The 26,836-nt window shown below is 38.6% G+C and overlaps 1 protein-coding gene across 2 annotated transcripts; it reads left to right on the top strand.

The window, feature by feature from the left end:
• Positions 1-1,859: 1,859 nt before the first annotated feature.
• On the top strand, positions 1,860-23,199 carry EXO1 (exonuclease 1). Of its 2 annotated transcripts, XM_089529832.1 has the most exons (14): positions 1,860-1,948; positions 2,605-2,789; positions 3,165-3,284; positions 4,490-4,613; positions 5,339-5,476; positions 6,361-6,573; positions 7,917-8,104; positions 8,587-8,683; positions 9,199-9,427; positions 10,112-10,361; positions 16,446-16,920; positions 17,509-17,613; positions 20,617-20,810; positions 22,965-23,199. In XM_089529832.1, exons 2-14 carry the CDS (start codon positions 2,629-2,631, stop codon positions 23,107-23,109), a joined length of 2,439 nt encoding a protein of 812 aa, XP_089385958.1. In that variant the 5' UTR covers positions 1,860-1,948; positions 2,605-2,628; the 3' UTR covers positions 23,110-23,199. The 2 variants fall into 2 exon arrangements, with proteins under 2 accessions (XP_089385958.1, XP_089385959.1); XM_089529833.1 differs by lacking the exons at positions 20,617-20,810; positions 22,965-23,199 and having other exon boundaries at positions 17,431-17,517.
• Positions 23,200-26,836: the final 3,637 nt, after the last annotated feature.

The following is a 26,836-nucleotide window of genomic DNA, read 5'->3' as shown; positions in this document are numbered from 1 at the left end:
AAAAATATTAAGACTACACTCTTACATACACTGTTCAAAGCAAATATTCAAAGTTTCTGTTTTAATTGGTGTACTAGTTTAAAAAAAGAAAAGAACAGAAACCAAACGGGGTACCTACTAACTGGAAGGGATCTATTCTCAAAGAATAAATTTTCATTGATAACTTACTGAAAATGCATTCAAACAGTAAATGTATGTATCAGCCCTGAGAAGATACACATGGAGATATACTTTGAAAATATACCAAATATATGTTAAAAGCCACATATGGCTTTTAACCTAGGCAATGAGGAAACAGAAACAGTAGAAGAGGATCAAACATTCATTGGAGCGGGGAGAGCAGTCATGAAATCATAAGAAGACTAAGAATTGGGAGGGCAGCTATGGAAGAACTAGACAAGAAGCCCAAAATGTAAAGATATACAACTGAGCAGGAAAGTTAGAATCGTACAGGCCATTATATTCCCTATTACCACGAATGGATACTGGACAGTGAAGAAAGTGGGTAAGAAGAAAATCAATTCATTTGAGATGCGGTGCTGGAGAAGAGTGCTGAGCATAATCTGCAGGAGGCCAAGAAGAGAAATGGGTCCTTGAACAGATCGAACCAGGAATCTTCCTGGAAGCCAAGATGACAAAACTGAGGCCAAATTCAACGATATTATCACACAGGGTTATAAAACAGGAGAAAAATGAAATGCTCCTGTTGTTATCGTACAATCGTGTGTGAAGACTTTCACACGAAGTCACGCTCAGCCAGTGCTTTTCCCATGAGTAACCAGCGATTGTCCTGTAACATAGAATCATAGAATAGTAGAGTTGGAAGAGACCACAAGGGCCATCCAGTCCAACCCCCTGCCATGCAGGAAATCCAAATCAAAGCATCCCCAACAGATGGCCGTCCAGCCTCTGCTTAAAGACCTCCAAGGAAGGAGACTCCACTACACTCTGAGGGAGTGCATTCCACTGTCGAACAGCCCTTACTGTCAGGAAGTTCCTCCTAATGTTGAGGTGGAATCTCTTTTCCTGCAGCTTGCATCCATTGCTCCGGGCTCTAGTCTCTGGAGCAGCAGAAAACAAGCTCATTGATGGGGAAACGCCATGAATGACTTGCCAATAACACTTCATTTGCGCTATTGCAAATGTGCAGAAACTGATAACGTCACAATCGCACTGTTGTGTAAGCCACTGTCGTCGGGTTTTGTGCGCATTAAACTTCACATTCACAATCCAGGATCGGAAAGTCGCAGAACGCAAAAGTGCTGTCGTTATTGTTTCGTCATTGTAGCGCGACTGTGAAACTGTGTGGAAAAATATATATTCTCGTTTATTGCGCAGTACAAATGATAGAGAAGAAAACAGAAAGAACTAGAAAGGGGCAAAGGATAAGTAGAAGGTTAGGAGAAGGAGTGAAGAAAAGGAAAGAAGGATGGAAAGAAGAGGAGAGAAAAGGAAAGAAGAAAGGAAATGACGAAAGTTGAATGTAGACTATGTAAAGAGAATGTGTGTGTTTGATTATACAGTATAGTAAATGTTATATATTTGTATGTTTAAACAAAACTTATAAATATAAAAAAGAATTACTTGAAGGCACACACAAAGAAATTAATATGTTTAATATGATAAACAGTTAATATGAGTCACACATTATAATGGCTTCCCTGAAGAAGAGTGAACAACCCCTCCTCCTCCCCTCTGTGTCGACGTTTTTTGTTGGCGCCCCTGAGAACTACATTACCCAGTGGGCCTTGCGAAACTCGGGGAGGGGAGTCACTCGCGCTGCGAGGCGCGGGGCATGCCGGGAGTTGTGGTCTGAGAGGCGTTCCAGGGCGGGCCTTCCAGGCTGGAAAGGCGCGCGCGGTTTGAAAGGAGTGGTTGGTTTTTCCCGCTTGTTCTCTTCTAGAGGCGGCCTTCGGAGGGAGCGGAGGGAAGGAAACGTCCTCCCCAGGTACTGAGGCTGTGGATCCACGTTGTGGGCCTTTCTGACTCTGGGGCTGCATCCACACTGGAGAAATAATCCGGTTTGGCAGCGCTTGAACTCTTTGTCTGGCTCTTTGCTATGGAATTCTGGGAGTTGGAGTTTGTTGTGGGGCCCAGAGCGGAGCAAAGCTCCGCTCTGGGCCCCACAACAAACTCCAACTCCCAGAATTCCATAGCAAAGAGCCAGACAGCGTTCAAGTGCTATGGGCAAGTATTCTCTAATGTTTCCCTATGACCAAGGACTGTCATTTCTGGGAGTTGGAGTTTGCTGACTCCTTAGTTGTTCTTCAACTCAAGCTTAATCCCTTGGTAGCTTCATGTTAATACCCCCTGGTTCAGGTTGTAGAACATGGTCCTTTTCAAGGGACTGAAGCTACACATCGTCTGATCTTGTTGATGTGTATTGCGCTGCCTATACTCATCTGCTTATACCCCCTTGTCTTTTTATTTCTTACATTTATATCCTACCTTTGAGGCAGATAAGCCTGGAAGTGAGTTATGTAGTGATTTTCCAGGCCCAGTGAGGACTAGACCCTGGTTGTCCCGAGGCCCAGCCTGACATTGACATCGCACTGGCTCTGTAAAAGCATTGAAGGTTGTATTCACCTTTTCTTTCCTTGCTAGCTGGATGAGTCTTACTGAAGTACAATGGGGATTCCAGGTCTGCTCCAGTTCATCAAAGAGGCGGCTGAACCTGCTCACGTAAAGAAGTACAAAGGACAAGTAGTCGCGGTGGATACTTACTGCTGGCTGCATAAAGGAGCCTATGCATGCGCTGAAAAGCTAGCCAAAGGAGAACCAACAAACCAGTAGGTTTAAAGCTACCTCACTGACAGAACTGTGTTAAGATCAGGGGGTTGTTTTCGTTTTTTGCGGCATAGCCTGTTCCCATCAGGGCAGGCCAGTTGGCTCCACAAACTCTTCTGAAACAGATGAACAGTCCTTCCTTTGAGATAAAGTGCTCACTGAGAAAAGCCTTTGTGAAAAATGTTTAATGCTCAGATATGAGCAAATGCTATTTGTTATAATCTTGCAACACTCAGTCATGAACAGGGAAAACACGTGTACCCAATATTCTGTCACATGCAAGACAACAGCTGATAACTGTTGTGATACTGCAAAGGGGAACTCATTAAGAAGAAAATGTCATGACACATATGTGACAGATGTCTTTTCTTCTACAGATATGTAGATTATTGCATGAAGTTTGTTGATATGCTTCTGACATTTGGTGTCAATCCAATTCTTGTATTTGATGGATGTACCCTGCCTTCCAAAAAGGAAGTTGAAAAATCACGGAGAGAGTAAGTTATGTTTATATTTCATTAGCCAAAGATATGGGACTCCCTTCTGACCAATTCAGAAAAGTTCAGACTATTATTTTAAAATACTTAGGAATCAACAAATTTAGCTAGTACTACATTTCAGAAGATAAATGTACTTTTATGATTGAAATTCTTGTATGAAAATATCAAATATATCCATATAATCCAAATATCTTGTTCTGCTTAACAAGAGCAGAGTGTATTAAACTCATGTATACAAACCATGTGGTATTAAAATCTACATTAAAAATTGTTTTTAAGATTTAAATTTCTTTCCATGATGCTGGAATGTCAAGAATGTCAGACTGTCTTTTGTGGGAAGTATATAATTTAGATTTGTAAAACACGTCAATATTTAGTACATTAGATGGGATCCAAATGTCCATAACATAACCTATGTACAGAGATGTTTTAGCTTTCCTTTTTACTTTTGGCTAGTCTTTTCCAATATGGTGACGAAAGCATGGATAGGAGTACAGCTGTCAGTGTACACTTTCTGGGGATGCTGGGAATTGTCATCCTGGCTATTTGGACAGTACTGAATTTGGAAAGAATGCCTTTGACCTTCATGTCTTTCTTTGTGAAAAGTAACACGGTTTCAGAATCTGCTAGATTTACCTCTAAAATACCAAAAGGAGCTGCAATTAAAATAGAAATTGGTGCATGACAATACTCTTGAGTGCATGCATAGAAATCTTTAAATCCTGACTTGAAAGTCTCTCCAGCTAAATCAGTGGGACAGCGCTCAAGTAAAAGTCACTGACAAGAAAAGATGAATGCAGTTGAATTCTACTGAAATCAATGTGGTTTTAATGTGCAGAGAAACTGTAATATCCTATTTCTTTAAGTGAGGGTGAAGCACACCTAATGTTTCCAGAAGTGTTTAGCCTTAATGTGTGAAAGTCATGGGATTCAGCCCCCCCTTATCAATAAATAGATTTTTATAAGTTAGGCTGCTCAAAAGAACCAGCCTAATGGAATTTTGCCAACATTTGAGTTAACGTCTTTTGTCCTTTTTGTTGGTTTTTATTATCTTGTCAGCTTATTTAGTTTCAAGCTGTTGCATAGTACATTCTTGGAGATTGGGCATGTGTTTCTTGTACCTAACAGTTCTGTTGCTGCCCACTTAGTTGGCTATTATGGTGTGGCACTGAGATGATGAGTTTATTTTTCTTATCTTGAAGAAAACGGCAAGCAAATCTTCTGAAGGGGAAACAGCTGCTCCGTGAAGGAAAATTATCAGAAGCAAGAGAATGTTTTTCACGGAGCATTAATATTACACATGCCATGGCCTGTGAAGTTATTAAAGTAAGTGATATATTTTGGTTGGTAATTTGTTTGATAATACCTTCACTTTTATATTCAGTGGCAGATTATCTGTCTTTCCTGTAACTCTGAAGTTTGCATATATTTAGAGTGGACTAATAACTCAAAATTACATATTTTGACTATCTGTGAATAAAAGGTAGTATTTACAGTGGAGACATTTCTTTCATAATTTTCAAATTAAATCTTTAATGCAATTTTAGCAGTATATACTAATATGTTTATGAGACAAGTAAAAGGTTTGATCACATGATTAAATAATTTTCTCCCCCCACCCCCATATCCCTCGTATAAGAATGTAAGAAAAATCATGCTGGATCAGGCCAGTGGCTTTTTTCACTATTCTGTTCACATAGTGGCCAATCAATTGCACATGAAAAGCCCACCAGCAGGAGATGTGTGCCAGTGCACTATCCAGTCTCCACTCCTCATCAATTGATCTACATACTGTCTCAGATAGTGGAGGTGATCTGGAGCCATTCTGACTAGTAGGACTGATGGCCCCATCCTCCATGAATTTATCCAATTCCCTTTTAAGACCATAGTTGGCAGCCATCTATATTTTGTGCAGTCAGTTCCACATTTTAAATTGTGAAGACATACTTAGTTTTGTATGTGAGCCAGTGTGGTGTAAGATAGCTTCATGTATTAATATATGAGACTATAATGAGAATTCCAAGTATATCATTAGTGTTGTTTCTTTGCAGGCTGCCCGAGCCCAGGGGGTTGACTGCATTGTTGCTCCATATGAAGCTGATGCTCAGTTGGCCTACCTTAACAAGATTGGCATTGCCCAAGCTATAATTACAGAGGATTCTGATCTTCTTGCTTTTGGATGTAAGAAGGTAGGAAAGATCCAAGGCGTCATTGATAAAAGGAACAATGCCACATTTCAAATATGCTTGGATAACCAGTTCTTAATTCCATTTGGCCCTAAGCAAGAATAATGTTGATCTTATAATTATGATTACCAATGATAACTGCAGTTGAAGTAGTGAGAAAACCTATTACAATTGCAAAACTTGGCTTGATGAGACTTTATTTTTTTACTACATTTAAGAGACAGGGATAAAAGTTTGTACCGGACCAAAGTACATAAGTAGACTGTGCTTTTCAATTAAGAAGAAATATTCTTTTCATTGGATCTGAGACGTTGACGTGAAGATAGATTATGGGTCTATTTGGTGAACCCTTCTATAAGTTTAAAAACAGAAGGATTCTTGGCATCAGAAAAAAGGGAACCAAAGTTATAGTTGTTAGAATGAATTTTGCTAAATCACTTTAGTGTTTAAATGTATACCTATCATTTAGATTTATATACAATATGATCCTTTGTATAATTAGCTCATAGTAGTTCTTATAGAAGTCCTGTAAGGTAGGTAAGCATTCCCCTCTTAGTTCAGGTAGAGGATTGTCGCCTTTTACCCTGCAGCTGCCCTCATAGCACATCCTCAAAATCCTGCTTTGGAGAGTTGGGAAACTCTTCTAGGAAGCATGAAAGGCAACAAGGAGAAAGGAAAGGGAAGAGAGTTATTTTGCTCTAATAGAAGTTCACTAGTGCATTATTGGGTATGAGCTATAGTAGAGGGCAATGGCAAACCAGATGGTAGATAATTTGTTATGCTTTGGAACAGAATCTCTTGTTTCACTGCAATCTGTAGATAAAATACAATAATTTATCTGTGGGTTACTATACAAGACTTACGTGTGATTTTTGCTTGTGTTTAAGGTGTTTCTGAAAATTGACAAATTTGGAAATGGCTTAGAAATTGATCAAGCTCGGTTAGGGATGTGCAAGCAGCTTGGTGATGTCTTTACAGAAGATAAATTCCGTTACATGTGTATTCTGTCAGGTTGTGACTACCTTCCATCGATTCACGGTATAGGATTAGGCAAGGCTTGCAAGCTACTTAAAATAGCCAATAATCCTGATATTATCAAGGTAAAGTAATTTTCATTGGAACTTGGTTCATTTTATTTTTTCATAAGTCTCTGCAGAAACTGGAGAAAAATTGCTCTGCTGAAGGCATTTCATTTAGTTGTTAAAGAGTTTTGAGATCTGTGCAAAGAACAATTCAGTAGTTGTACACTTCTAGAAGTTATATTCTTTAAATTAACGTAACATAAATCATTTATATTTTTGTAATATATGTGGACTGGAACTTCACTGTCCCTTGTATATAGGATTAGAAGTCCATAGAAGATATTTTATTAGTCTATTTGGCTGAGCTAATAATTCACTATTTGATCTCTTTTATCACCATAAATGACCAAAGGCTCCAAGTACAGGTTGACATATCTGGAATGTCTAGGACCAGAACTGTGTTGGATTTTTTATTTTTTCAAAATTTGAAATATTTGTATACATACATAATGAGATATTGTGGAGATGGGACCCAAATCGAAATATGAAATTGATTCATGTTTCATATACACCTTTTACACATAGCCTGAAGGTAATTTTGAACATATTTTTAATAGTTCTGTGCATGACACAAAGTATGTGTACACTGAACCATAAGAAAGCAAAAATATCACTATCTCAGCCAACTACATGGACAATTTTGGATTTTGGAGTATTTAGGAATTCCAGATAAGGGATATTCAACCTGTTGTTCCATTTAGATACTACACTAGTGTTACCATTATTGTTACTAATCACTGATTAAATAGATACTATACAGAATTCATCTGGAAACTGGCTGATACATATTTCTGACTGGTGTATTTACTTCAGAGGACTACAGACATTAAAAGTCTTATTAATGAGTAACAGTAAAAACCCTTGTCCCAGAAATCATATCTGTTCCTTGTCTTTTTAAGCAGGAGATTTTTTTTATTTATTATTATTTCATTATTTCATTCATTATGAAAAATCACTTGAGACATTGAGAGAGCTTCATTTGATAAAGTTATTCTAGAATTTGTTTTTCAAAAATGTTATGGCAGAAGTGCCATAATGGTATCTGCTTTACATATCTCTTTTTCTTACTCAAGAACAATTTCACTTACAGGATATGTTACAAATATTTGTTAATTAAAAGAATAATCATTTATTTTACAAACAGCTGGTTTTCTCCCCCCCCCCCCCTTCCCTCTGGAGTCCTTTGCATGTTTTCTTCTGAGCATTCAGAAATGGTGAGGAAAGTTCCAGCTGAGCAGAGGAGTTGGTGGAAATCACACATACTATGTTATGCTAATGTAAAAGCAATTTAGGATTTAACCTATTTTGTCTGCTATTTCTCTTAAATAAACTATTACATAATATGTTCATTTTTCTCTTAGATTATTAGGAAAATGGGACAGTATTTAAAGATGAATATTTTAGTACCAGATGACTACTTAGAAGGATTTATTCGTGCCAATAATACTTTCCTCTATCAGCTGGTTTTTGACCCAGTGAAGCGGAAACTTGTTCCTTTGAATGCTTATGAAGATGATATTGATCCAGAAACACTACATTATGCAGGGAAGTATCCTTTCTCTACAAGGCAATGTGTTTCACTGTTGAACAGCTCTTACTGTCAGGAAGTTCTTCCTAATGTTTAGGTGGAATCTCTTCCTGTAGTTTGAATCCATTGCTCTGTGTATTAGTCTCTGGAGCAACAGAAAACAAGTTTACTCCTTATGCATTATGACATCCTTTCAGATGTTTAAGCATGGTTATCTCTTAACCTTCTCTTTTCCGTGTTAAACATACTCAGCTCTCTGATGTGCTCAGGGAATTATTTCCAAACCTTTCACCATTTTGGTCACCCATGTTTGCTTAAATAGAAAATTGATATCACATTCCATTGTGAAGACATTGTTTTTTATTTTCCACTTCACACATCTTATGTTTTTATGAGCATTATTGATTATTTAGGGCATAGGAAACTACACAATGACACATTCAAAACAAGAATATCAATATAAGAACCTTGGTAATTGTTTTTTCTTAGTTCAATTAACTTAGACACTTTGGTGACAGCACTGCTTTTCAGATAGCTCTTGGAAATAAAGACATCAGTACAATGGAGCAAATCGATAACTACAACCCTGATGTATCTCAGGTAACATTTTCCTTTTAAATGCACGTTTTTATTGAGATGTCACAGTAGCTGCTGTTAAAATTGACTACTATGCCATCAGGCAGAGCTGCACCATGCCTAGGCCCAGCAACTGATGAAAGACCCTCTATATTTCAGCTGCCTCTGCTATGGCCTTGGAGAGAGAGAACAACAGTCAGCATCTGATGGATCTGTCCCATTGCCATCACCTTGTCTTTGTGTATCATGTTTTTTTAACCTGTATATCTAAAGGTGGGGAATAATAAAATTAACAAGTGTAAACTGCTCATGTAAAGTGCCATGTACACTGTTGGGGCCATATTATTGTTAATTGTTGTCGTCATCCTGGATTCTCCTCAGTCAGGGCTTAATGCCAATTATAGAATTGGGCAAAATTTGAACAAAAAACTGACCATCAGCACAGTTTTGCTTACTAGTTCTCCCCCCCCCCCCCCCCAATATCTTTAGAATTTTTCCCCCTGTTGTATATATATTTTCTCTGTTGTCTCTTGCTGTAGCCTGTGCAACCAAGAAGTCGTGGCTGGGATGATAAATGTGTTAATGAGAAGGTGTCCAGTTTAAAGAGTATTTGGAGTAAAGACTACAAACCTGGTTTCACTGCCAAGGATAGCAGAAATCAAAAACCATTGTTAGAAAAGCCCACAACCAGAGGCATGGAGCGGTTAATCAACACAAAAGGGCTAAATCTTCCCAGCAAAGCACTATTGGCAAAAAGGCCAAGGCTTGGTATGACAGTTTTTCAATTACAGATGCTACCTATGAAAAGGGGGGTGCTTTGATTCCTACATGGCAGGGGGTTGGGCTGGATGGCCCTTGTGGTCTCTTCCAACTGTATGATTCTATGAAAATGCCAGTTCTATTGTTCAAAAGATGCTGAGGGATTAAGATTCAAAAGTGGGCTGTCCCACTGCATATTTCTGTTTATTCCTCCTTATGCTATTTTTTTCTACATGATGAAGCAATTTCATTTACATTTATTTATTTATTTATTTATTTATTTAATTCTATGCTACCTTTCTAGAAAGGGACCCAAAGTAGCTCACAGATAAAATCGTTTTTAAAAAAAACTACAATATTTTTTAAAAAACAATTAAAACCAGTAATACAAAATTAAAGAATCAGATAATACAAAAATAGTTAGTATAGTTTCATATTATTTTTCCCATCTACTTTTGCTTATTAATCTACTATTCCGTTTCTGCTGTAAATTGTTTAAAACTTGGCAGCTTAGCATTTATTCTTTTTCCCTGATAAATAAATAAATAAAGGCTAACAATCTATATTTTTAGTGCATGGGCAGGAGGGACTGCCAATCACTGAACTTTTTTTTTCTAAAAAAATACAGCAATTCTTTACAACATGTTTCTTTCATGTTCAAAGTATAACATTTATATTTATGTTTATGTTTAGAAGAGCTATCAGAAGGAGATTTATTGAGCCAGTATTTTTCAAATGCAAAAAAATCCAAGACAGGAAACAAAGAAGATGGTGAGCATAATGAGTCTGCTAGTGTTTTGTCTGTGCTCCATGCTTCAAAGTATGCTTGCAGCAACAAGGAAGGTTCAAACTCTCAGCCTAGACCTAGAAACAAATTTGCCTCCATTCTGCAGAAAAAAAATGAAGAGAGTGGTGCAGTTGTTGTTCCAGGAACCAGAAGCCGGTATGTTTTCTTTTGCATAAATATTTAAATGTAACATTTTTAAGCAATGTAACTACAGTATCCCACTGTCCATAAAAAGTAATATTATTACTCAAAACAAAATGTGAGATTGCTCAATTAATGTAATCTGGTTACTGGTATGCATTAGCAAATGAGAGTAGAGGGATTCGGTGGCTTAGTGGTTGAGACACCAATTCTGACGATTGTAAGGTTGGAAAGTTGGCAGTTCGAGGCCCAAGCAACACATGATAGGATGATCTCTCATTGCTTGTCCCAGTTTCTGCTAACCTAGCAGTTTGAAAGCATGTTAAAGTGCAAGTAGATAAATAGGTACCACTTCAGTAGGAAGGTAACAGCAATCGGTGCACTCATGCTGGCCATATGACCACCCAAGTCATCTTTGGACAACATTGGCTCTTTAGCTTAGTATGGAGATGAGCACCACCCCTACAGTTGGTTACGATTAGAGATTCATGTTAAACGAAAACCTTTACCTTTTTACATGAGAGTAATACACCAGTTTGGCTTCCAAAAGACTAATGATCTAAGAAGCCTGTTTTCTGTTCCTTTTTTAAAACCTAGTGACATGCCAACCTGCAGTAATCTGTATATGCTCATATGTTACGACTCATATAGCCAGGATAAAAAAGCTTTTGTGCCCAAATCCCTTGCCTGATGTTCACCATCTGTCCCACAAGGTTTTTCTCCATTATCTGAAATAGGAAATAAGAGGCTGGAAAAACAACAATGCTAGGAAAGGTGGAGATAAGTAGAAAGAGAGTAAGGCTGCATGCTAGATGGATGGACTCTGTTAAGAAGGTCACAGGTATGAATTTAGAAGACCTAAGCAGAGCAGTGGAGAACAGAGGGTCTTGGAGATGTCTCATCCATAGGGTCACCATGGGTCAAGATCAACTTGAAACTGTTTCATGATCTCTGCTATTGCTCTGGGGCTTGATTTTTTTGTAGACATGCACAGAATTGAGCTGTGCTTTGGATGCTTAGTGGGTATATGTGCAAATGGGTAAGAATTGTGTCTGGCTCTGCCCTCTTGGCTTTGGACTTGACACGTGCCCTTAGCCTTCCCACTGTTAGAATGCAGGCTTTGAGGCCCTTCCCAAATTTGAATTTGGCTCTCAAGGTGAAAACGGTTTCCCGGCTCTATTGTATTAACAGTTGCTAAAAGCAAGCTGAACTAGAACATCATGTAGTACAGTATATATTAATGTATTCGGTTTTTAAAAGCACTTTTCAAAACTGCAGTCTTCCTGAGGTAGTTTACAGTACAGGTGTACCCCTTCCAATATGAGCTCATATTATGCTGTTTCAGTTATATGAGAACAAATATATATTCTCCTTAAGTGTTTTCTATGTCCTCCAGCACAATTCTATGTTATGCTTCCTCTTGAAGTTGGTCACAGAGTCATACTGGAGGACCCACATCTTCCTAGAGAGGATACTTATCAAGGCATTTCGAGGTCCTCCAGCACGACTGTGGCCAGCTTCTGGTGGAGGCATACTATATAATCATGCTAGAAGACCTAAAAAATGCCTAGACAGAACACTTCCAAGTAGGAAAAATAGCATTCCAGATTATACATGAATTTAATATTACACAAAGAGTTCCAGAATGGATCCTTCACGTAATACTGGGTCTGACTGCATATGCAAGTGTAGGCTCCCCATACATGAACATATTTCACATATCTGAATTATTAGAAAACCTACTTGGGAGTACACCAGACTAAACGCAGTTGAACTTTTGAGTCAGATGCATGGGGCTGGACTGCAAAGCAGTTATTAGTACACAGCTTAAAGTACTCTTGAGCCAAAGCTAGCGTTAATCTCAGTTAGACTAGACCCACTAAAATGGGACTTACATTGCATAACTTTCAATGGGTCTACAATAGATATATTCTATTGTAAGATGTGTACAGTCGGCCCTTCTTATACACGGATTTTTTATACACGGATTCAAGCATCCACGGTTTGAAAATGTTCAAAAAAAGTATAAATTTCAAATATCAAACCTTGATTTTCCATTTTTTATAAGGGACACCATTTTGCTATGTCATTATATTTAATGGGACTTGAGCATCCACAGATTTTGTTATCCATGGGGGATCTTGGAACCAAACCCCAGCGTATATCAAGTCCACTGTATATAAAAACATTATATTCTATTATCTTTCAATAGGTTCCCAGACTGGCATAGAAAAATGAATGAAATAAATGAATTAAAACAATATTATGCTACTGATTATTATTATGCTACATTATGAATATTATGCTACATGGCCCAGTCACTTCAGCCCCATCCCCCACACATACACATGGGATAAGGGAAACTCGACATTCCCAGCTAGGTTCTACAGAAACATTCTGGCTAGTCTGACACTTAATAGTCTTTTTAAAAAATAACCTCTTCCAACAAAAAATTGCTTGGGGCAATTTATGTCAGTTGTGTGCAAGGGCAGATTTCTTCTTCCTCTTGCACTTCTTAAAAGTAAGAATGTACATGCAAGGTATTATGTATCCTCTGCACAAATTCTTATGGTTATTTATGTAAATTTTATAAGCAAAATAATTAGTAAAGAGACTAAGAAGGAAACGTGTGTAGCTTCACAAAGGTTCTGTTTGCATTCTGATAAACAGGAGGAGAGTATTTGGAGAAACATTGTGATACCAGAATTTTCTGCTATGTAATTTGCAGACATGTTCATACACTGGACATGCTTTCCCACTAGGGTCATAAAGGTGGACAGAGTTAATGAGTGTAGAAAGTTGTTTCCAGTCCTCTGAACCCTAGAAAGATCTGTGTCCATTGGATTTACAATAAAGTGGTTTAGAAGTTTTGTGCAAATGTGGTCAATTATGCTTATAGCAGCTCAAAAAGACATGTATGCTTTTAGTATAATACTTGTTGTACTAAGGATAATGAAGCTAAAAAATACAGAGATTGTTAACAACTTGTCTAAGCAAGTGTGTTTTGATCTATGGTCAGTGACATAATCAAAGATTAAGAAATAAGCCAAGGTGAATAATTCTATGCCCTCTAGATATTACCTACTTGAAACTCATATTAGCCTTAGCTGGCATAGCTAGTGTCCAGAATGATGAGGATTGTATTATTATTATTATTATTATTATTATTATTATTAACCTTTATTTATAAAGCGCTGTAAATTTACACAGCGCTGTAGATAAATTTTTTAGTCAGACAGTTCCCTGCCCTCAGGCTTACAATCTAAAAGACACGACACAAAAGGAGAAGGGAGTGGTGGTGGGGAATAGGATCAGGTCCAGCAGATCTTCTCCACCTCCGAGGCCTGGACCAAGGCAGATGGACTGGAGGAAGGGCTTGGCTTCTTGAGGGATGGTTAAAAGGAGGCTTCCTGGGTCAGAGAGGGGCTCACCTCTGGGAATGCTTCTCTAAACAATATAGTTTTAATTCAGTTTTGAAACTGGGTAGAGAAGTGATGAGGTGTGCATGTGGGAGAAGAAGGTTCCAGGAGTAAGGGGCAGCAAGCGAGAAGGGACGAATTCGGGAGGGGGCAGTGGTAGTCCTACACTGTGACAGGAGACCTTGACTACCAGAGCGGAGGGTGCGAGTAGGAATGTAAGGAGAAAGAAGGTCAGATAAGTAAGGAAGGGCCAATCCATGGAGGGCTTTGAAAGTCAATAACAAAAGCTTGTACCAGATGCGGAAGGGGAAGGGGAGCCAATGAAGGGAGGATAAAAGAGGAGAAACATGGTCAAAGCGGCGAGCGGATGTGACAATACGGGCAGCTGAATACTGGACAGAGATTAAAGGATGGAGGTGTGAAAGAGGAAGCCCTGTTAGAAGGAGGTTACAATAATCTAGTCGTGAAACCACTAGGGCATGGACTAGAGTCTTGGCAGTAGAGGCTGAGAGGAATGGACGGATCTTGGCAATGTTGTGGAGAAAGAATCTACAGGTCTTGGCGGTGGCCTGGATCTGGGGAATAAATGACAGAGAAGAGTCAAAAATGAAGCCAAGACTGCGGGCTTGATGAACCGGTTGAATAGAAGTGTCATCGACAGAAACAGAAAAGGAATAATGAAGGGTGGGTTTAGGTGGAAAGATGAGAAGCTCAGTCTTAGACATGTTGAGCTTCAAGCGCCGAAGCCGCATCCACTGAGAGATGGCAGTCAGACAAGAAGAAACTTGCTGTTCAAGCCCTGTCGAAAGGTCAGGGGTGGAGAGATACAGCTGAGTGTCGTCGGCGTACAGATGATAGGAGAAACCAAAAGAACTGATGAGTTTACCTAGAGACAGTGTGTATAGAGAGAACAGAAGGGGACCCAAGACAGAGCCCTGGGGAATTCCAACAGATAGCGGAACAGAGGATGAAGTCTGACCATCTGTGACCACTGCAAAAGATCTATCTGACAAGTAAGATTTAAACCAGTCGAGAGCAGAGTCGGTGAACCCAAGGTCAGAAAGTAAATCAACCAGGAGACAGTGATCAACAGTGTCAAAGGCTGCAGACAAATCAAGAAGAATGAGAATAGAGTAGAGGCCGTTTGCCTTGGCCCGCAAGAGATCGTTTGAGATCTTGGTGAGGGCTGTCTCTGTAGAGTGCCGTGGGTGGAAGCCAGATTGGAAAGGGTCCAGGATGGAGTTGGCTTCAAGCAACTTTATATAGCGAGAATAAACGACCCGTTCTAGGACCTTAGAAAGAAAAGGAAGAAGAGAAATTGGACGATAGCTAGACAAAGAAAAGGGGTCGAGAGAGGGTTTCTTCAGAATTGGGGAAACGAGAGCATGTTTGAAGTCAGAAGGGAAGGAACCCATAAAAAGAGAGAGAGATTAAAGATATAGAGGAGCGAGGGCAGAAGAGAAGGGGCTATAGAGATTAGGAGACGGGAGGGAATAGGATCAAGAGAACAGGTAGTAGGTTTGTAAGAATTTAGCAGCTTAGAGAGTTCATCCAGAGAAACAGGGGGAAACCCAGAGAGTTTATTAGTAGAAGGTACCAGGAGGTTAGTGGTAGGGGGCAAGTCGGGAGGAACTATTTCAGATCGAATAGTAGTGACTTTTGTGATGAAGTAGTTGGCGAAAGTGGGGGAAAATAATGAGAAGACAGGGGGAGAGGAAGGTTTTAGTAGTGTATTGAAGCAGGAGAACAAACGCTGCGGACACCTCATTAGCGCAGATCAGCGATTTAAAATAGTTCTGTTTTGCCATAGACAGAGCGCATGAAAAAGATAAAAGGATGAATTTATAATGAATGAAATCGGCCAGTTCCCTAGACTTTTTCCAAAGACGTTCGGCTGCTCGAGTGCAGGACCGGAGGAACCTGATAGTGGGAGTGAGCCAGGGCTGAGGCCGAGCCATGGGGGAAGACACACGTACAGATACAGGAGCAAAGCTGTCAAGAGTTGAAGAAAGAGTGGAATTAAATAAAGACATTGCTGAATCAGCAGAGTCCCCAAGATCAAGAGAAGAGAGAGATGAATTCAAAGTCTGACTGAGATGGTCAGAGTTAACAGACTGAAGGTTGGGGAAATGGCGCTGGACAGTACGACGAGGAGGTGGGCTATAAGTAAGAGTAAAAGAAATTAAATGGTGGTCAGACAATGGAAAATCAGATGCCAGGTAGTCAGAAATGACACATTTAGCTGCAAGAATTAGGTTGAGACAGTGACCAGAAGAATGGGTTGAGGAGTTAGAATGAGGCTGAAGGCCAAAAGAAGCAAACAGGGAGATAAGGCGAGATGAAGAAGGATTGTTGGGATTGTCAAGGTGAATACTAAAGTCACCTAGGATTAGAGAAGGGACTGTATCAGATAGAAAAAACGTCAGCCAAGATTCAAAGTCAGATAGTACATCTGGAGGATCACAACTAGATAACCTTGAAGTTCTTACTTCAGTTATTTTGGTTTAGCATTCATGTCCATAGTGACAAATAATATAAAATGTTTTGTCAATGTTCACAGTCTCTTCCTTGTAGTGAAAAGTGAACTTCTAAAATTAATTAGATTCCTGCTTGAAGATGAAAGTGTGTCTTTTTCATTAACCATTCCTATTGTTTCCCCTGTTTTTTCACTGCATATTAGGTTCTTCTGCAGTATAATCGATCTGCCTGACAGCCAGCCAAAGAACATAGTTGCTCAACCATCCCAGGATTGTGAGATTAGTGAGGCAGAATGTGGAGTAATGGGAGATCACACTTCTTATTCATCAGAGGCTGGAGAATTAAAAACAACCATCTCACCATCCCTTGGGGCAGCGCAGACCAGCTGTTTCAGTTGGACAAAGAGCTTTTCCAGAAAATCTGAGACACTCAGCCCATTGCCAAGTATAGCTTTCCTGAAACAATTCCAGCGACAGATACCCAGCAAAGCCACATCCCAGAATTGTAAGGTATCACAGATTATGAGTTCCACAACAAGTATAGAATTGGATGTGGAATCATCACCTTTGAAAGAACAAGGGATTTTATCAGAACCAGAGCTTGATTTATCATCACAAAGCAATCTGGACACTTCAGAATGTTCACCAGTGACCATGAAAAAAGCTATCACTGGCAAAGTAAGATCATCACCTTGCGTTTCAGTTTACCAATTCATTAAATTGTCACAGCTGTCTCAAGGGCTTGTCTAGTATTCTCTGTTTAATATAACAGTTATACATCTGGCTTTGTACTATAAAATGTTTTCTAATGATGAACTGCGTAGTCATCCTGTCAGTCTGTCTACTGCTATAACCCTGTTAGACAGACTTCCCTATTTCATAATTTAACATTTACTCCAGTAGTGAATCAATTTAAGAACATTGTATCTAGATTTTCTTGTAAAGTAGTTCCGTACAAGGAGTAAACTCATTTGAGTTCAATGGGACTTTTATCCAGGTGGGTGAATAGAGGGTTTCCGCCCTTAGGTGTTTGTTGGTCACTGAAATGTCTCTCTGACAAGTCTACTCTTTGAACAGAACAATACAGCTGAACCTTTTATTTTTAATTTTTTTTGTCCTTTTAGCATTTTGGAATATATCTTCAATTTCAGTTTTTTAAAAAACTAACATTTTATATTATTAGTTCAGATTATGGACATGCCAGTGTTAGATTTGATATAAAATAGTCCTTGATGGTTGTGCTTTTGGTTTTGTTTCACGCCAAAGGAATCTGACCACAGTTTACAACCAGACTGTAATCTGAATTCTCGGGTCTTCCCATTCTTTAACTCATCTTCTACAGAAAGTCAAGAAACTGTCATCAAGAGTATGGTATGTCTTTTATTCCTCCTTTAAATCTGTCTCTAGTTCTTCTTTTGAATTTAAGTATCATATTATGTCTTTCAGAAAACAATTGAATTGTCAATTCTTACAACTTGGATTTTTTTCCCCAATAGTTATCTTATTTCTTCATATTTCTTATCTTGTCTTGAGGGTTATGGAATGATTACAATAGACTTGTGATCTTACGTATGCACACAGCCACTGATTTAAGTTAGATCAAGGTACTGTATCTGCAAATTAAAGTGTTGGTGTGTGTAGAGCCAGCTGCATCTCGTTTGCTGCTCATCCTCCTGTACTGCAAAAACTCAGTACATTTAGCATCTTGCTTTGGTTTGGATAAGTTGGGTCCTGTTATGTCTAGTTCTGTTCTGGGAGAAAAGTGTGCAGCCTCCACCATCCCAGACAGCCATCCTAATTTTCCACTTACAGTGGACCCTTACCTTACGTGGAGGATCCGTTCCAGACCCCCCTGTGTATGGCGAAAAACGTGTATGCTCGAGCCCCATCGAATATAATGGGGCTCGGTCACGGCAGCACGCCTGCGCCATGGGCATACACTTAAGCTGAAATCCGCATATAGTGAGCCTGCGTGTGGCGCAGGTACACTGTATGTATTCCTTGAATAAGGAGTGTGAGACCAGAATTCTCAGCCCTGGAAAAATGAGAAAAAGAAGAGGGTTGACTCCCATCAAAATTCGTTGTACCACAAGGCTGCAGATGGTACTCCCACATGAAAGTAAACCCTATTGAACAGAGTGGGATTTACTCCTGAGTGAAGAGCCTCTAATTGCAAAAGACCATGATGACCTGCCCCCCCTCCAAAAAAAAAATCCAGCCTTAAGAGCACTGTGAATGCTCACTGAGCTTAGAATATTATGCAGATTGATTGTTCAGATTGCTTGGGTTGTGGAAGGAGAGTGAAATAAATTGTGTTGAAAAGGGGCACACTTGGCTTGCTGAAGCACTGAGTAGAAGTGCTCTGTGCTTCAAGATTGTGTTTTACAGCCCACGCCTGTTCTTAAATGGTGTGGCAGTTGCAGGCTCTAGCAGAAAACCACAAATGAGGCAAATAGACAGGCCACTGCAAGAGCAAGTGTAGGGCTAAGCATCACACACAATACACCAACATCCTCCTTGGAGCCCATGTTGGAACTTCTGTCACAGAGAAGGAAAGCCAGCAATATTGATGAAAATCTTCAAAATATTTCATAAAAGTTCTTTTAAGGGACTCCCTGGGAGTAAGGGCCACGCACAGGGCATTGCTCCCAGGGATCATCACACATACACAAATCACCTTTACCAGTCAAGACGGAAAAGATTGTACTACCAGATATTGAAGTCTTTATATCCCTTTCCTTTCCCTTCTTTCTTTTGTTTGCTTAATTTGCTTAAAAGAGGAATCACAGTAAATATCTAATTATCACCTTCAGTGACTATCAACTACAGTCAAGTTGTAATAAGCTGCTTTTACATAAGATTCAAACTATTGTTTATTATCTCACAATAGTATTATTTTATTTTTGAATTATAGTGACATCTTGTGGTTAGCAGCCTAACTGTGCTGAGATGGTTTCCTTTTTCTGATTCCCCCCTTCTTTCTCTTGCTCTTTCTCCCTATGTGTACTGTACATAAATATGCATGTGTCTTTACATCATATTTTTATGATACTTGTGTGATCCCATCTTTGATTTTTATTTTTTTTTAATTAAAACATTTATTTAAAATTACTGTTAAAATACTTTAAAATTTAACATTGATTGTAAAGTGCTTTATGTATTGGTTTTTAAATTAAATGGTAGCATATGAATACTTTAATTGAAAAATAATTAATAATAAATGTTTACATTTTAATATATGTGTAGTAAGAAAATACCTCTGAAGCAAGTTAGGAATAAACCAGCTGTGCTATCTTCTTTTCTTCATTTCAAAACTAAGGAATGTCTCTTGTTTTAAACTGATTTTAAACAAATTAAGATGTATGTCATATACAGATTTCTAGGGCCTGATTACTTAAAGAAGAACTTGTTCTTATGTGAACTTGGGGCATGCTTTAAAATCACAAGCTTCTCTCTTTGTCCCATTACAAGATCAGGTGGAGCAGGTACAAGAGGCAGGACCTTTTTGGTGATAGCACCAGAAACTGTGGAATGTCATCCTTATGGAGATGTACTAGGTTTCCCCTTTTCTTTCTTTTTAGAAGTTTGATGAACAAGTCTTAATTGCTAACAGTCTTTAAAAAAGTTCAGTTATCTGCTGCTTTTCAGTCAGAATTTTATTATTCCTGCTTTTGCAGTTTTATGTATACAAGAATAAGGATTGCTCCCAGGAAAGTGAGTACAAGAGTTGAACCTTAGCATGTTTCCATAAATAATAGTATTTGAGCTTTTGTTAATGATTTTTTTTCTGAAAATCCAAGCCTTTTCAGGTATGGCAGCTTTGCTTTCCATGCAGGCCAGTTCTCATGCCAAGATTGGAGAACCTGCGACATTGTTAATACTGTTGGATTAGAATTCCCATCATCCCTCACCCTGTTCAGTAGCCACTGGAGGGATTCAAATGGCCCATTCCTCCTTCTGGAGTCTCTGGCAGAGGGTGACAAGGGTTTTAAAAAACCAAACACTTTTGCAGATTGTCAATGTCTGAGAGATGTAGGAAATATGATAGCAGTGTTACATGGGGTTCCCAAATTTCAGCCAGCTCAATTAGACTTGTGTAAGATTACATGTTTTGAAGAGAACAATGAATTTGTGTGTCAAAGGGTAAAGCCTGATAGACACCTTATTCCTGAATAATACATATGAATATACATACCTCAAAATAGCTTTTATTTTGTAAATCCAAAAGTTGGTTATTGGTAAAGAAATCATTTGGGATAATAAATGTGTTGAATTTTTCAATGAATTATATTTGTTCATTGTTACATTTATCACATCCATGTATCAAATCATAGGACTTTACCAAAACAGCTGATGATAGTTTTTTTTCTTTAGGTTCCTGAATCATGTAAAGCTAGTTCTGTGAAAACTCCTGCTGTAACAAGATGCAGATCACTGGTGCCTGCCAAAGTTAGTGGCTTAAGCAAGAAAAGTGCAAAAACAAAGAAGAAAAACCATCAGGATGCTGAAAATAAATCAAGACTGCAAGTCACAATTAATGAAATATGGAAAACCTTCCAGTTTAAAAGGTAAATCTTTCCTTATCAAAATATCATTTCTTTCCTCTAGATTTAGTCCTTTTATTTACATATTGAATAAGCATTTTGAAAAGGTAGATAGTATATGATAATGCTGCTCCAACACATGGAGCATCTTTCTCTCAGAAAACTGATAATGCAGCTCTTAACACAGCCATACTGGTATTCCCAGAAGTCCAAGACTGCTAAGGTTGATAAGGCCAGCTTTAACTGGTTCACTTCTACCCAGTGGAAGAAGATGGAACAGGAATGTAAACAAATATTGAACAGGCTTTGTTCTCTCCATTCTTCTCCTAAGTTGTGGAGGAGATCTTCAAAATTTTCTCATTTGTATGAGTTGCTAGGAATAAATACTTGCCTCAAAACAGAGTTTGTCTTCCCCTGGTCAGTGAACATTTCTCATAAATAATTTTGTGTTTTTTACAGTGGACATTTGCATATTTGAAATCACTAGCAGTTGTTAAAATGCTTACTTTTTCCCACTGGGATATCTTTCCATGGACTTTTTTTTCATTTCTTTATAATTAATGGGACTTCCTTCCTCCTCCCACATTTTTTGCTACTTTCCATATTTATAAGTGATGATGAGAGTCGCTTGAGTAGTAGACAGGTGTGGTGTCTTTTAACCCTCCGCTACCATTGACTGCCTTGCAAATCTTTACAGTGAAGTGAAACCAGTCCTGCTTGCTACAAGAGGGGGAAGAGCTGGCAGATCTTTGCAGCACTGACATAGAGATACAGACAGCTTGTATAGTGTCCCATTATGCTAAAGATGTTTGAGACAAAGGTCTTGTTCAATACCCATGGAGTGTAAACGCCCACTGTCACTATAGGTGGATGGAAGTGATGGCAGCAGGGCAGTGGTCTGTGTGAATAGTAGCTTCCCAAGCATTCCAGTTGGCTGTTCCAATCATGTGATGGGAGCTGGCACTGTAGGCAAAACTGCAGTTGTAACACCCCAACAGGATTCTGGCCTGAAGTTCAGGACCTGGCAATGTAGAGGGGTAAGCAGATGTCATTCTAAACACTGATGGCTCAGTGAAAATAATGAATCTGGATACTGTTTTCATCAGCATAGTGTGGCACCAGTGTACCTTGTGTGGACACATTAGATCTGTTGTTTTATAAAGCTATGATCTGCTGTTTAAAAGTTTATGTATGAGTATAGCACACTTGTGAGCTTGAAAAGAAAACTTCTGAGTTAGAATTTACTATGGGTTAGAGCTTACTTCTCAGTTGTGACCAAATAAATAAATATTATTTGATGTAAAGCTGGACTTGCTTTCCAGATTTTAAAAACTGCTATCTTCCTACACAAGAGTGCCTGTGGGGTATGTGATGTAAAACTGGTGTGCTGAATCTCTGCTGGATGACTTGTGTTGGTTTGTCTTTGGGGTTTTATTTGTTAACCTTATATGGCAGTTGAAGGACATTTTATATAATTCTTCCATTGTGCATAAAAATGGTAGTAGATCTCAGATACATATTACACCTGTTTTGGACCCCATTGTTTTTGCTTATATTGGATCATAGTGTCATCAGGACCCTGCATTAACAAATGTTTAGACTTAAGATGTGTAGTGATGAAATTTAAAGGGAAAGCTCAAAGTACACCAGTGAATCAAGTGCTATTTCTTTTACTGAGTTTTGAAGATAAGGTTGGCTGGCCAGCCATTTCCTCCCTGCCATTCCCTATAAGAGAGCAAAGCATTCAGCCCAGTTGTCTGAGACAGGAGGAGATTTCAGTTTTTTCAGATTGGATGTTCTTCTGTGAAGCACTTTATTTATAAGAGGCTGCCTTATACTGAGGCAGACCTTTGATCCATCTAGCCCAGTGTTATTTACGCTGACAACTATTTTCAGGCAGCAGTCTTCCCAGATCTACCTGGAGATGCAGGTGATTGCACTTGGAATCTGGGCATGCAAAACATGTGCCCTGTCACTGAACTGCTGCCCTTCCCTTTGGGAAGAAAAAGACATAATATACTACCAGACTCCTGAAATAGAAGCAGTGCAGGCTCTACCCATTTTTGGTAATTGTTGATATCCTTTAAGGAAAAAAAAGGATCATGATAAGATTGAAATCACTTTGAACTGTTAAAATATTCTGTCTACACACACCTTTAGTTTCCTTTCATTTTGCAGGGAATCTCCAAAGCTACCCTCTTGCAAAAAAACAGAACCATTGTCTCCAGTAAAAGATAACAACATTCAGCTCACTCCTGACACAGATGAGGATGCTTTTAATAAACCTGAATTCAGTCATGTACAACGGAAGATATTTCAATGAACTCATACTGCGATTTGAGCAATTTTATAATCATTGGCCAACATAGCTTCTGAACAAATTTGGATTAATTGTTCCTGACAACAAAAATCAAAGTAGTATTTGTATATATTTGAATGTGAGCTGTATATTGTAGTTTCATCCGATCTTGTTGAATACTTCCTTGAATAAAATTATTTTGTTACAAATTTAGTGTTTGGCTGTTATATTATAAGTATGAAAACAAAACCAAATGTAGTTAGAAAATAATCTGGGAAAGGATGCAAGCTGAAGAATAAATGTTTGACTGCAAAAATGATGGTTATTACTCATTTTATGCAACATACAGGTTGTCATGGGGACAGGGGGACAGAAAATTAAAGAACATATCATTTAAATTGCATAAGTATGAGTCTAGTGCAAGAGCAGAAACATCACTTAGGGGGTGAAACACACAGTCAAAATAAAGCGGCTTCCAGCTGCTTTGAAGTTGCAGAGTTTAGATAACACACGAGGCGGAAGTGGTTGGGAAGGGAAATGAAATCGCGCTCCAGAGCTAAAATCCAAAGCAAAAAGAAGCTGGGATACTCAGTCTCAAGACAGAAAATCCACATCTTTGCATTGCTGTATAAACAGTCTAGCGGTAGTGTGGGACTGCAGCAAAGCAAAAATGTCATCTATAATGCAAAAGATGTAATTACAAAATACACAATACATGTGGTGGTGTATTGTGCAATGGTGCACATGCATGGTGGGCAGGTGTAAAAAAAATCATAATGCATGGCTTGATGCTGTGCCTTGTGGACAGCCGTGGATGTTTGGGGTGTGTGGACAGCAGGGTTTCAACTGGGTTTCAGATAACAGGATGGAGCCACTTTTTCCTGCCCATCTGCTCTGGCCCCTAGTTGACATGGATCTGCAGCTGCAAAAACTTGCATGCTAGCAATTCTGTGAAAGATGTAATTCTATGCAAATTTACCAACAATTGATATTTTTATTAAATTCTGACAAATGTATTTGAAGAGAGTATCTTGCTAAATGGTATTTTGTTAGAACAACTAATGATAACCCTTTTAGTGAATAGCCTGCTCACCCAACTGCTACAGAGACAAGAACTTGACAAGTTATGCACAAAGCTTGGGCTTAGGTACATGTCTAATTTTATGGGGAGGAGATGGAAAACAACGTTTTTGACAGCTAAGTGTCAGTATCAATTCATACAAGCTTTTTGAAAATAACAATTTAGTCTATCGGAGGAATATATAGATGGCTTCCATCTCTGTGTACTGCACATAGCCATAATTTCCAAGGCATATTAGTATCTTAACATTTTCCTGCTTTCCTCCATGTTGAGGTTACATGTAATTTTTTTAGGTGGGATGTTTCATTGTATTACTAGGTGTAGAGCACTGCCTGATCATTCTGGATATACTAAAAGGGGCCAGTTCTGAAAAGGCCTCCTGCTTTCCCTGCTCCTTTTAACATCAATAATCTAACCAGTGCCACCTCAGAAAGCCCTCACCCATTTCCCCACTCTTTGGGCTTTTTTACACAAAACAATTATAGTGCTATGATTCCACTCTAACTGCCATGATTCTATCCTATGGAATATTCAGATTTGCAGTTCAGGGAGAGACATATTTTAGAGCACCCAGCCAGAGAGCTCAAATGCCCCTGACAAAGCCACAAACCCTAGGATTCCATAGGATAAAGACATGGCAGTTAAAGTGGAATCGTAGTGCTATAACTGTCTAGTATGAGAAGGGCCTTTGTTAATTTTTCCTATTTCAGGTACCTTGTAGTAGTGCCAGAGGATCCTCACTTGTTTTCTTGCCCCAAAATAAAATTCCTAATGAGTTGAGACAAACCAAGTGCAGGAAGGAAAACGTCTTGCAAGGCAGATATACAAAATCTGGTTCTCATAATTTTTCTTACTGGAAAAGTACTTTCCTTAAATATTTCAGCTTATACATTATCATCTTTTAAAAAAACCTACTTGCTGAATGCATGAATAGCCACATTCTTTCATTTGCACATTGTCCTATTGATGAGACAGCCATGGGCTTAAGCTCTCTACTTTGTCTGCTTGAGTAAGGAGCAGAGTATCTTTTTACAGCAGAAAAAGACCAGGGAACATCTGCTGGGGCAATTCACTCTAGGATCTCCCAATGAGTGGGAGCCCTATCTCTGCATTGCTGTTTATATTGGAATATTCCTATTCCAAACCATTGAGTAGTTTCATTCTGCCCACACACAAAGGTGGTAGGAAGTCTCGGTAATGCATAACAGTTTGAACCAAATCCCGTCCAAACCATTCATGAGCCAGGTGCTTGTACTCATCCTCCCTGTCTGGACTGCATGATGGGAAACATAAATGATGGGATGCGAGTGCTATGGGTCCCCTCCTCTTCTTTTTTTGAAAGAAGACTATGTTTATACAGCTGGAGGCAGTGAAAATTCCACAACTCCTGTTTCAAGCTCTTTCTACCAATATCTTGTCTGTAGTTGCAGTATTTGCAAGAAATTTTACTTTTCAAGGCATAAATAAATAAATACATACATAAATACATAAATAAATTTGGGGAAAAATTAAATGTGTATATGAATTGCTTGACTTTTTATCTGCGCTGGTGATTTAGATATTGTGGGACTAAAATAGCTGTTAGAACTCATAGCAGTTTTTACTTTTGAGCGCATAACCTTTTGAGTAGAGAGGCAATTTAGGTTTATCCACTCAGCCTGATTTTGGAACTATTTTTAAGGATGAGTTGGGACTGTTTTTAATTGGTATTTAGTTATATATTTATGTAATGTTTTTAAAATTATTTTTGTATCAATCATGCCTCACTGAGGGGGGAGCTGAGAAGTAATAAAGAAATGCCTTGAATGAATAATAATGAATAATTTTCCTAAGGGCCAAAAAATGAACACAGGCTTTGCTTTGAACACCCATTCATTCTTTATTAAAAGCAACAACACAAGACATGAAATGTGGTTGTGTGTTTCACACGCCATCCAGTTTGGCCGTGGAAATCTGTACTGCACTTACCCTTTTAACTGATATTGAGTCCAAGTGAAAGCTGTAGCTAGAAGCATTTAATGTATCTTTTGAAGTACTGTTAGAATTGAAAAGGGCAACTACCTTGGAAGACAATCAGTTCAGGAAATCTCTGGAGCAGAAATGGTCAGCTTTATCTTTCTTCACTGCCCTCCTTGACTCATTCATGCCACTGGCTTTGTTCCAGAAATTAATCTTGCTCAGTTATTGTTAAGCTGGCTTCAAACACAAATAGTCAGTCAGGCTCTGAAGCAACTGAATCCATCCTCCAGGTAATTTATCAAATAAATCATACCAACGGGTTCTATGTCACTTAAAAATTAAGCATTGATAAGCTTTCCTGGTAACCAGCCTGCTTTATCAGATGCTTCTCAAGTAATGCTTCTCAAGTAATGCTTCCCAAGCTGACTCCCGCTCTCCAGGGTTCAGGAACAGGTACCATATTTATGCCCATTAGCTAAAATTGTTTCGTTTTGTTCTAGAAACACAGCACAAAATAAAAGCTAAGAACACTAATCTAAATATTAAATATTGCATATGGTTTTGCAGTTTAGGGAGGGACATTTCATATGGTTTGTTTACAGCTCTAGTACAAATCCTGTCTTTTATCATATCCTCTTTGTTTTCTTTTTCTTTTTGATGAACTTCTCTTCATGAAAATGCCTTGTTGGCTTGCAATATACATATGGAACT

This window comes from Sceloporus occidentalis, unplaced genomic scaffold, assembly GCF_023333645.1.
Source record: "Sceloporus occidentalis isolate IW3139 unplaced genomic scaffold, rSceOcc1.0.p SCAF_6, whole genome shotgun sequence".
Taxonomy (NCBI): domain Eukaryota; kingdom Metazoa; phylum Chordata; class Lepidosauria; order Squamata; family Phrynosomatidae; genus Sceloporus; species Sceloporus occidentalis.
The sequence above is the reverse complement of the archived record's forward strand: the minus strand, read 5'-3'. Positions and strand labels throughout refer to the sequence as shown.

Bases quoted from the DNA above. Each gene is read 5' to 3' on its own strand.
- EXO1 (XM_089529832.1), top strand. From the start codon at position 2,629: ATGGGGATTCCAGGTCTGCTCCAGTTCATCAAAGAGGCGGCTGAACCT. The intron at 2,790-3,164 runs GTAGGTTTAAAG...TTTCTTCTACAG, and splicing joins AAAGGAGAACCAACAAACCA to ATATGTAGATTATTGCATGA. The intron at 3,285-4,489 runs GTAAGTTATGTT...CTTATCTTGAAG, and splicing joins GTTGAAAAATCACGGAGAGA to AAAACGGCAAGCAAATCTTC.